The following is a 12505-nucleotide window of genomic DNA, read 5'->3' as shown; positions in this document are numbered from 1 at the left end:
ACTTCTCTGTTTATTTCTTCCGCTGATCACCCATTCTTCATTCAAATGCTCTACACATACAAACTCTGCAATTGGTTTTAAGAATCCATTGTTAATTTGTATTATTTTATTTTCAATGTTTTGATTATATATTATCTTAGGCGTGTTGTAATTGATTTTACACACACTTTACAGCTTGTTCTATGAAGGACTTCTATCAGCTGCTACAGTTTACCTGCACTAGAGGCAACCAGTACTATGTTATCTGCAAAACCAATGTGGTTCTGAAATATTTCATTAAAATGTATTACTTTTATGGTTTTCCAGTTTAAGGACCTGAAATCTCCCTCTAGGACCACTGAGTGTAGATTAAGTGGTATGGAATTTCTTGTCTGACTTCCCTTTCAATTCAGAATTTCTCAATCTTCGCAGAGTCAAATGATAGCTGTTTAACTGATATATTTTTGTTGTTGTTGTGGTCTTCAGTCCAGAGACTGGTTTGATGCAGCTCTCCATGCTACCCTATACTGTGCAAGCTTCATCTCAAGGTACCTACTGCAACCTACAACCTTCTGAACCTGCTTAGTGTATTCATCTCTTGGTCTCCCTCTACAATTTCTACCCTCCATGCTTCCCTCCAATACTAAATTGGTGATCCCTTGATGCCACAGAACATATCCTACCAACCGATCCCTTCTTCTAGTCAGGTTGTGTCACAAATTTTTCTTATCCCAAATTCTATTCAATACCCCCTCATTAGTTATGTGATCTACCCATCCAATCTTCAGCATTCTTCTGTAGCACCACATTTCGAAAGCTTCTATTCTCTTCTTGTTCAAATTATTTATCATCCACATTTCACCTCCATACATGGCTTCACTCCATATAAATAGTTTCAGAAAAAACTTCCTGACACTTAAATCTATACTCGATATTAACAACTTTCTCTTCTTCAGAAAAGCTTTCCTTGCCATTGCCAGTCTACATTTTACATCCTACATCATTAGTTATTTTGCTCCCCAAATAGCAAAACTCATTTACTACTTTAAGCATTTCATATCTTAATCTAATACCCTCAGCATCACCTTATTTAATTCGACTACCTTCCATTATCCTCGTTTTGTTTTTGTTGATGTTCATCTTATATCCTCCTTTCAAGACACTGTCCATTCCGTTCAACTGCTCTTCCAGGTCCTTTACAGTCTCTGACACTATTACAATCTCATTGGCAAACCTCAGAGTTTTTATTTCTTCTCCATGGATTTTAATTCCTACTCCAAATTTTTCTTTTGTTTCCCACACTGCTTGCTCAATATACAGATTGAATAACAACGGGGATAGGCTACAACCCTGTCTCACTCCCTTCTCCATCACTGCTTCTCTTTCATGCCCCTTCAATCTTATAACTGCCATCTGGTTTCTGTACAAATGGTAAATAGGCTTTCACTACCTGTATTTGACCCCTGTCACCTTCAGAATTTGAAAAAGAATATTCCAGTCAACACTGTCAAAAGCTTTCTCTAAGTCTACAAATTCTAGAAACGTAGGTTTGCTTTCTTAATCTATCTTCCAAGATAAGTTGTAGGGTCAGTATTGTCTCACATGTTCCAACATTTCTGCGGAATCCAAACTGATCTTCCTCAAGGTTGGCTTAGACCAATTTCTTCCATTCTTCTGTAAATAATTCGTGTTAGTATTTTGCAGCTGTGGCTTATTAAACTGATAGTTTGGTAATTTTCACATCTGCTTGGTTTGGGATTGGAATTAATATATTCCTCTTGAAGTCTGAGGGTATGTTGCCTGTCTCATACATCTTGCTCACCAGATGGTAGAGTTTTTTCAGGGCTGGCTCTCCCATGGCTATCAGTAGTTCTAATGAAATGTTGTCTACTCCTGGGGCCTTGTTTCGATTCAGGTCTTTCAGTGCTGTATCAAACTTGTCTCGCAGTATCATATCTCTCATTTCATCTTCATTTATGTCCTCTTCTATTTCCACAATATTGCTCTCCAGTACATCGCCCTTGTACAGACCCTCTATGTACTCACTGTTCATCTGAGCTCTTGATATTCATACGAGTGGTTCTCTTTAATTTTCCTGTAGGCAGCATCTATCTTATCCCCAGTGATTTATGCCTCTACATACTTACATTTGTCCCCTAGCCATCCCTGCTTAGTCATTTTGCACTTCCCGTCAATCTCATTTTTCAGATGTTTGTATTCCTTTTTGCCTGCTTCATTTACTGCATTTTTATATTTTATCCTTTCATCAATTACATTCAATTTCTCTTCTGTTACCCTCGGGATTTCTACTAGCCCTTGTCTTTTTACCTACTTGATCCTCTGCTGCCTTCATTCCTTATTTCATCTCTCAACGTTACCCATTCTTCTTCTACTGTATATCTTTCCCCCGTTCTTGTCAATCGTTTCCTAATGCTCTCCCTGAACCTCTCTACAACTTTGGTTCTTTCAGTTTAGTCTACAGTTCATAACCAAAATGTTTTGGTCAGAGTCCACATCTGCCCCTGGAAATGTCTTACAATTTAAAACCTGGTTCCTAAGTCTCTGTGTCTTACCATTATATAATCTATCCGAAGCCTTGCAGTGTCTACAGGCCTCTTCCGTGTATACAGCCTTCTTTCATTATTCGTAAACCAAGTGTTAGCTATGATTAAGTTACACTCTGTGCGGAATTCTAGCAGATGGCTTCCTCTCATTCCTTACCCCCATTCCGTATTCATCTACTACTTTTCCTTCTCTTCCTTTTCTTACTATCAAATTCCAGTCCCTCATGACTACTAAATTTTCATCTCCCCTCACTATCTGAATGTTTTCTTTTATCTCATCATACATTTCTTCAATCTCTTCATCATCTGCGGAGATAGTTTGCATGTAAACTTGTACTACTGTAGTAGGTGTGTGCTTCGTGTCTATCTTGGCTACAGTAATGTGTTCACTACGCTGTTCGTAGTAGCTTACCCATGCTCCTATTTTTTTGTTCATTATTAAACCTACTCCTGCATTACCCCTATTTGATTTTGTATTTATAACCCAGTAGTCACCTGACCAGAAGTTTTGTTTCTCGTGATAACAAAGTCCTCCTGAGTAGTCCCCGCCCGCAGATCCGAATGGGGGACTTTTACCTCCAGAATATTTTACCCAAGAGGACGTCATCATCATTTAACCATATAGTAAAGCTGCATGCCCTCAGGAAAAAGTACAGCTGTAGTTTCCTCTTGCTTTCAGCCGTTTGCAGTACCAGCACAGCAAGGTCGTTTTGGTTAATGTGATAAGGCCAATCAGTCAATCATCCGGACTGTTGTCCCTGCAACTAGTGAAAAGGCTGCTGCCCCTCTTCAGGAACCACACGTTTGTCTGGCCTCTCAACAGATACCCCTCCATTGTGGTTGCATTTATGGTATGGCTATCTGTATCGCTGAGGCATGCAAGCCTCCCCACCAATGACAAGGTCCATGGTTCCCTTCCCTCTTTCCTGATGAGGCAACAGTTTGTTGCGAAAGCTTGAATTTTGTGTGTATGTTTGTGTTCGTTTGTGTGTCTGTCGACCTGCCAGCACTTTCATTTGGTAAGTCACATCATCTTTGTTTTTAGGTATATTTTTCCTATGTGGAATGTTTCCTTCTATTATAACTATATATATATAAAACAAAGATGATGAGACTTACCAAACAAAAGCGCTGGCAGGTCGATAGACACACAAACAAACACACAAAATTCTAGCTTTCGCAACCAACGGTTGCTTCGTCAGGAAAGAGGGAAGGAGAGGGAAAGACGAAAGGATGTGGGTTTTAAAGCAGAGGGTAAGGAGTCATTCCAATCCCGGGAGTGGAAAGACTTACCTTAGGGGGAAAAAAGGACAGGTATACACTTGCACACACACATATCCATCCACACATATACAGACACAAGCAGACATATTAAAAGGCAAAGAGTTTGGGCAGAGATGTCAGTCGAGGCGGAAGTGCAGAGGCAAAGATGTTGAAGAATGACAGGTGAGGTATGAGTGGCGGCAACTTGAAATTAGCAGAGATTGAGGCCTGGTGGATAATGGGAAGAGAGGATATATTGAAGGGCAAGTTCCCATCTCCGGAGTTGTATGTACAGATTGTATCTCTGCCTATGTAGATCAACACCTTCAACCCATTACATGCAGTCTCCCATCCTTCATCAAAGACACCAACCACTTTCTCGAACGCCTGGAATCCTTACCCAATCTGTTACCCCCGGAAACCATCCTTGTAACCATTGATGCCACTTCCTTATACACAAATATTCCGCATGTCCAGGGCCTCGCTGCGATGGAGCACTTCCTTTCACGCCGACCACCTGCCACCCTACCTAAAACCTCTTTCCTCATTACCTTAGCCAGCTTCATCCTGACCCACAACTTCTTCACTTTTGAAGGCCAGACATAGCAACAATTAAAGGGAACAGCCATGGGTACCAGGATGGCCCCCTCGTACGCCAACCTATTCATGGGTCGCTTAGAGGAAGCCTTCTTGGTTACGCTGGTCTGCCAACCCAAAGTTTGGTACAGATTTATTGATGACATCTTCATGATCTGGACTCACAGTGACGAATTTCCTCTCCAACCTCAACTCCTTTGGTTCCATCAGATTCACCTGGTCCTACTCTAAATCCCATGCCACTTTCCTTGACATTGACCTCCACCTGTCCAATGGCCAGCTTCACACGTCCGTCCACATCAAACCCACCAACAAGCAACACTACCTCCATTATGATAGCTGCCACCCATTCCACATCAAACGGCCCCTTCCCTACAGCCTAGGTCTTCGTGGCAAACGAATCTGCTCCAGTCCGGAATCCCTGAACCATTACACCAACAACCTGATAACAGCTTTCGCATCCCGCAACTACCCTCCCGACCTGGTACAGAAGCAAATAACCAGAGCCACTTCCTCACCCCCTCAAACCCAGAACCTCCCACAGAAGAACCACAAAAGTGCCCCACTTGTGACAGGATACTTTCCGGGACTGGATCAGACTCTGAATGTGGCTCTCCAGCAGGGATACGACTTCCTCAGATCCTGCCCTGAAATGAGATCCATCCTTCATGAAATCCTCCCCACTCCACCAAGAGTGTCTTTCCGCCGTCCACCTAACCTTCGTAACCTCTTAGTTCATCCCTATGAAATCCCCAAACCACCTTCCCTACAATCTGGCTCCTACCCTTGTAACCGCCCCCGGTGTAAAACCTGTCCCATGCACCCTCCCACCACCACTTACTCCAGTCCTGTAACCCGGAAGGTGTACATGATCAAAGGCAGAGCCACGTGTGAAAGCACCCACGTGATTTACCAACTGACCTGCCTACACTGACGCATTCTATGTGGGAATGACCAGCAACAAACTGTCCATTCGCATGAATGGACACAGGCAGACAGTGTTTGTTGGTAATGAGGATCACCCTGTGGCTAAACATGCCTTGGTGCACGGCAAGCACATCTTGGCACAGTGTTACGCCGTCCGGGTTATCTGGATACTTCCCACTAACACCAACCTATCCGAACTCCGGAGATGGGAACTTGCCCTTCAATATATCCTCTCTTCCCGTTATCCACCAGGCCTCACTCTCTCCGCTAATTTCAAGTTGCCGCCACTCATACCTCACCTGTCATTCTTCAACATCTTTGCCTCTGCACTTCCGCCTCGACTGACATCTCTGCCCAAACTCTTTGCCTTTTAATATGTCTGCTTGTGTCTGTATATGTGTGGATGGATATGTGTGTGTGTGCGAGTGTATACCCGTCCTTTTTTCCCCCTAAGGTAAGTCTTTCCACTCCCGGGATTGGAATGACTCCTTACCCTCTCCTTTAAAACCCACATCCTTTCGTCTTTCCCTCTCCTTCCCTCTTTCCTGACGAAGCAACCGTTGGTTGCGAAAGCTAGAATTTTGTGTGTCTATCGACCTGCCAGCACTTTTGTTTGGTAAGTCTCATCATCTTTCTTTTATATATATATATATATATATATATATATATATATATATATATATATATATATATATATATATATATATATATATTTTCTTCAATACAGTAAAATAAGGGAACACAGCTGTCAGTACAAATTTTATTGAAACAATGTCAAATGCATTCTTAAAATCTGTGAACTAAAAGCAAGGCAGTAATTAATATCCATTCCTCTATTCCATAATTCTATTCAAGACTTGGAAATTGTCCATTGTGCTATATTCACTTCTAGTGTCAGTTTGTTTCTTTACCTGGCTGCTTCTTCTTTCCCTCCTATGCGGTTGGAGATAGCTTTAGCGGATATACTGTACATTCTGGACAAGAGGCAACACTGTTCACAGTATTTCCTGGCAATTTGTATTTAAACTAGTAAAGTAAGATTAAAGAATCACAATATTCATTTTAATATCTGCAAATGATATTATGCCCATGAGCTCTTACATGCTTAATTTTATCAGAACACACAAATATTACATAATTTTGCTACTGTACATTCACAGTGTGAGAAACGAAGGTTATCACTTGGAAATGTGCAAAATATTGTGATTAAAAGGAACCATAGTGGCATAACAAATCTGTCCCAAGTACGAAGTACTTCACGAAAAACGGTGGGCAAATTCAAAAGGCTGAATAACTTCCACTGGTCCTACAAAAATATAGTTCAGAAAGTAAGGGGAACACATTTATTCTGTGAAGAATAACCCATCAGAGACAATCCACAAACAAAATACATGACAAGAAGGTGGTATTTAAAAACATATTTTACAGCTATAACAGCATAAAATGCTGTCAAGTGTCGATTTTACCACAGTCAGTGAGATTATACTATCTGGTTCTCACAAAAATGACACTGATATTCCGAAACAGTCAATATGCCTCTATGTATTACTTGTCACAGCAAATAAGGTAATCAAAGCCTTAACATGTGGTAAATTTGTAGCATGTGTTACATCACTGTCAATTCTTACATAAGAGTTCTTTTGAAAAAAAGGTGAAGAATGACATACATTTGCCCAACACGTCACAGAATTCTCCAACCTACTGACGTCATTACAATACTGGGTCACCGTTGGTAGAATACAAATAATGGAAAGTATACAGATAAACTCTCATTTTACAGTTAAAGCGTTGAGTGGTTGAAAGACAATTATGCTACAATAAGGGGACTGTTCTTATAACAAATTCTTCAATTTCTCAATTCGTACCATATCCACTTCTACTGCTGAACCCTTGCCTCCCATGCGCACACACACACACACACACACACACACACACACACACACTTTTCCTTCTGCTCTTTCACTATGTCTACCTAAGCCAAGGTGGGTTCACTGATGGCAAGAAACCTATCTTATTCCCTTGCTGTCTCTCCTTCCCAGCTATCAAACTCCTTTCACCCTACCTTTTCCTGAGTCTTAGCTCTCTTTACCCACTCCCCCCCCCCTCCCTCTCCTTCTGTGTGTGTATGTGTGTGTGTGTGTGTGTGTGTGTGTGTGTGTGTGTGTGTGTGTGTGCAGGGGGGGGGGGGGGGCGTGCGTGCGTGCATCACTGCTCTGACCAGAATGAAACTGAAACACATGAAATGGGAGAGACAATCTAGAATGGGGAGACAAGAGAGGGGAGGGTTAGCAGGGTATGGGCAGCAGAAGAGAGATCAATGCTGCCTAGTAGAGTATGCACCAACTAGAGGTTGCAAGGCTGCCAGGCACAACATCATGTGGCTGTGGGGAAGGAAGAGGGGGTGAAAAAGGGGAGCAGAGAGGAGAGGAGCGGTGAAGGGGAACAGACCAGTGGGACCAGGGCAACGAACAGTGCATAATGAGGGAGATGGGATGTGAATTGGGAGGAGGTGATGATACAAAGCGGGCAGAAACAGTTGAGTGAAGCATGTGGGGACTAGGTTACTGTAGATTGAAAAGAGAGGGGGGGGGGGGGGGAGATTTGGAGCAGAGAATGTGTTGCAAGGATAACTTCCATCTGTACAGTTCAGAAAAGCTTGTGGTGGAGGGGAGGATCCCCCGCCTCTGTACACGTCCTAACTTCTTGTATCTTATCTTCATGGCCCTTACACGCAATGTATGTTTGTGGCAATAGAATCGTTTATCAGTCAGCTTAAAATGCCGATTCTCTAAATTTCTCAATAGTGTTTCTCGAAAAGAACACCACCTTCCCTCCAGGGATTCCCATTTGAATTCACGAAGCATCTTCATAACACTCACTTGTCGTTCCAACCTTCTGGTAACAAATCTAGCAGCCCACTTCTAAATTGCTTCGACATCTTCCTTCAATCCAACCTTGTACGGATCCCAAATATTGGAGCAATATTCAAGAACAGGTCGCAGCAGCATCCTACACGTTGTCTCCTTTACAGATTAATCATTCTTTCCTAAAATTATCCCAATAAACCGAAGTCGGTCACTCACCTACCTTACCACAGCTCTCACATGCTCATTCCACCTCATATTGCTTTGCAATGTTTGCGCTTAGATATTTTAAACAACTTGACTGTGTCACGCAGGACACCAGTAATACTGTATTCAAACATTACAGTCTTGCTCTTTCTACTCATCTGCATTAACTTACATTTCTCCATGTTTAGGGCTAGCTGCCATTCATCACACCAACTGAAAATTTTGTCTAAGTTGTCTTGTATCTTTCTACAGTAACTCAACTTCGAACCTTCCGGTACATCATGGTATCATCAGCAAACAACCGCAGAGTGCAACCCACCCTGTTTGCCAAATCATTTACGTATATAAAGAACAACAGTGTTCTTATCACACTTCCCTGGAGCACTACTGATGAAACCCTCGTTTCTGATGAACACTCGCCGTCGAGGACAACATACTGGATTCTATTATTTAAGAAGTCTTCAGGTACTCATATATCTGTGAACTTATTCCATATGCTCGTACCTTCATTAAAAGCCTGCAATGGGCACCGTGTCAAATGCTTTCTAGAAATTTAGTAATATGGAATCTGCCTGTTGCCCTCCATCAACAGTTCTCAGTACATCATAGAAGGAAAGGGCAAGCTGAGTTTCACATAAGTGATGCTTTCCAAAATCATGCTGATTCATGGGCATAAGCTTCTTAGTCTCAAGAAAGTTTATCATATTCGAACTGAGAATATGTTCAAGGATTCTGCAGCAAACAGAAGCAGCCACTGAAATCTAGCATGTTATGTTCAGCTGCATGTTGTGCCACAGGGAGGTCCCACTTTGCTCTTGGCGACAGTTTGACAGTGGCCATTCAGCCTGGTGGACAGCTGGTTGGTAGTCATACCAATACAAAAAACTGAGAAATGATTGCAGCAAGCTTGAATATGACAAGGTAGCTTCCACAGGTGGGCCAACCTTTGTTACGGCAGAACAAGCCTGTGACAGGACTGAAACAAAGTGCTGGGTGGGTGGTCTTGTATCCGTCTTCCATAAGGATATGATTCTGTGGCAAGGGAGTCAAAACTGGGAGTGGCATATTGGATGGGTGGGTGACATAACACAACTTTAGGATGGAGGGGGGGGGGGGGGGGATGCACAGCCCAATAACAAAAACTGATTTTATTCTAAATAGCACTGTCTGCGGAAGCCTGCAAACTTATTTACCATTTGTTTCTCTCTTTGTGGGGAGTAATGTGGCATCTCAGTGGCATTCACTTCCAGCTGGGGAACTGGCAATGTCAAAGCAGGAATTTACTCAATACTAAGGGAAACTATCTGAGTAATGGGCCCCATTTCACACCTATGTGGTGGTCCAATCAGCAACTAATTGTAATCACTAGATGTATAAAGTTATAGAAACAAATCCAAGTACTACTATATATAATCCAAAATATTTACATCCCACATGTTTATTACCAAACTTTGCAAGATTTGTACCACAGATGTTTTGATATTCGTTTCGAATTACACAAATATGGAAGAGCATTTTGAGATATGAAACAGAGTTTTCAGAAACAAGATTATGAATACTTATGAATGGAGCCTCAAGTTTGAAGGTTGCAGTTTCTCTAGTTTAGAGAGAAAAGTCAATCCAAAGCAATAGCTGTGGTCTGTATACTTGACCCTATATTCCAGTTCTGAATATAAATGTTCACCATCAACATGAATAGTTTTTGAAAATTGGAAACACCAGTGTCACGCATTTGAAATATTTTGCTATGTATGCCATTAAAGAAGATATGGGTAAAACTTTTAAAATTTTAAGAAAGTACATTGTGTTGTTGGTGACACTAGGATTTTCCATTTGCACTACATGCAATCTTAGCAGAATCATACAATGTGGCTGAATTACGTCTGAACTTGTTATATTATCAAGAATTACTATAATAAAATTAAAATATCAATCTTTTTAGTGACACAACAGACGAGCTTACCTTGGTGAAACAACCACTGCAGTATAAAGCATCACACTGGTAACATGACACTTCAGCAAATCTGTTGCATTCCACACATTTTTCTGAAAAAAAAAAAACATGCTACTTTATTCCACATAAAAGACAACATTGTAGCATTTAAGCTCACATCAAATGCAATACAATAGATTCTCCATAGGAATGCTAGCTAGCAATTTGTATGTCAAGAGTACTCACAGAATAAAGAGATGGTGCCATAATATGTAAAATAAAAATTTCAACAGAAACAGAACATACAGGCAGTGAAAAAAGAATGTGGGCATTTTTAACTATGCTTAAAGAAGCCATGGCTACAGCAGACCTGATGACCTTCTTCCACAAATGAAGCAGTTTCTGGAGATTTCAATTACAGTCTTAGCATAGTTATAAGTCAAAACTGCAAAAATCGGACTGGTCAAGTTTGGAAATGTAACAAAAGAAAAAAGTCAATTAGCTCTCCTGGCACATTGATCCACCCACAACAAACATAAGTATTCAACATCTAGCACCAACGTATAATTAAGTCTTTGAACCACATAGTGAACTAAAAAGCAGTATATCCTACCAATAACATTTTCTGTAACAATTTCTCACATGAACTAGCAATACCTAAAAATAATAGTTATATTTAACAAACTTTCCTGATAACAGAGAAAATAGTAACTGGGAGGGGACAAAAGGGTTTATAATCATGTCAACAAGGTTATCTGAGACAAAGGCACCAGCATGCATAAATGAAATTTCCTGTCTTGTTTACATGGATCATACTGGCATTTGCCTTACTAGAGGCCACAAAAAACCTAAATCCTCCCAGCAGTGACAATAATAGTAGTTAATTACAAAATTTTTACAGAGTACTTACAGCAGAGAAGTGAAGTTTAATAACAGTTCCTTTCAAAGGAACGAATAGTGCCAGAACCTTTACATTAAAACATGTACAATTTGGGAAAAATATCAAAATTACAGTATAACATGGACAAATGACATCCTTTTATCAAATTTCAGCAGCTTCCACTTGTAGGTTGCGGCTCAGTACATGGATATACAATGTGGCCAGCTGAAACAGACTACCACTAAAATCACCAATAAGACTACAGAAAAAAATGAAAACAAAGAGCAACAGGGGAAAACTGACATTTTCATTCTTGTCTGTTCAAGTGTGGCTCAGTGATTAAGAGACGCACAACAAATTCAGTGTGCCAGGATCACTCACGACTGGTTAAGTCACTTCAAAGGACAGAAGAGGGGAAGGGTATATCACCTACATCAGGACCATGTCTAATACAGCATTACAGTTTTCAAACCATCCTACATGTTGTGAACAGCTTTATCAGTTTAAAGGAAAAACAGGGTGTTCCATGCACAAACCAAGTTCTGCCCCTGGCAGTGTGCAGCTACCAACACCCGTAAGAGCCGACTCAGATAGCTATCTGAAACACTGCAACCTGTTGCTTACAGTGTAGCAGGTGGTGTATCAGTTCACACTACCTGTTGAGCCACATTTACTGTGCTATCAATAAAATGTTGTTTTTCCTTTAGCATTGTGTTAAGTTTCCATTCACTATGATATACACAAAGGATCAACTACTGTTTCTTGAGTTGAAGTATTCCACTTAGTTATCTTCCCCATCATACTGAATTCCAGACAGGACTGCTAGCATCTTCTGTACCAATGCAGATAAAGACAACGAAGTATTTATTATACATAACCACGCAATATGAATACTGCGTGCTCCCCCACAAACCATGGACTTTGCCAATGTGGGTGGGCTTGTGTGACTCTATGATACTGACAGCCATACCGTAGCTGCAACTTCTGAGGACAGATATCTGTTGAGAAGCCACAAAAACGTGTGATGTGATGTGATGTGATGTGATGTGATGGTGTGTGTGTGTGTGTGTGTGTGTGTGTGTGTGTGTGTGTGTGTGTGTGTGTGTGTTCTATGGGTTAGGGGCACTCAATGATGGGTTATCAGCACCATTACGAATGTGGTTAAAATGGAGAAAATAGATACAAATCAATCTGAAATAAAACCACATTCTCTCTCACCCATGGTCACCAGCATTATCACACCAGCTCATATAATGGAAGATAGCATTAAAGCTGTTCAGATGTTCTAAAA

General features: G+C 41.0%; 1 protein-coding gene across 3 annotated transcripts in view; it reads right to left on the bottom strand.

Annotated features, from left to right (window-relative positions):
* Nucleotides 1–12505, bottom strand: part of LOC126161664 (uncharacterized) — a 496787-nt gene that overhangs the window by 466379 nt on the left and 17903 nt on the right. For all 3 annotated transcript variants that reach the window (XM_049917659.1, XM_049917660.1, XM_049917661.1), the window contains exon 3: nt 10365–10447. In XM_049917659.1, the coding sequence (XP_049773616.1) occupies nt 10365–10447 (83 nt within the window). The remainder of the gene's footprint in view (nt 1–10364; nt 10448–12505) is intronic.

The sequence above is a fragment of the Schistocerca cancellata genome, chromosome 2, assembly GCF_023864275.1.
Source record: "Schistocerca cancellata isolate TAMUIC-IGC-003103 chromosome 2, iqSchCanc2.1, whole genome shotgun sequence".
NCBI classification, from domain to species: Eukaryota; Metazoa; Arthropoda; class Insecta; order Orthoptera; family Acrididae; genus Schistocerca; species Schistocerca cancellata.
This window is presented reverse-complemented; position numbering and strand designations above follow the sequence as displayed.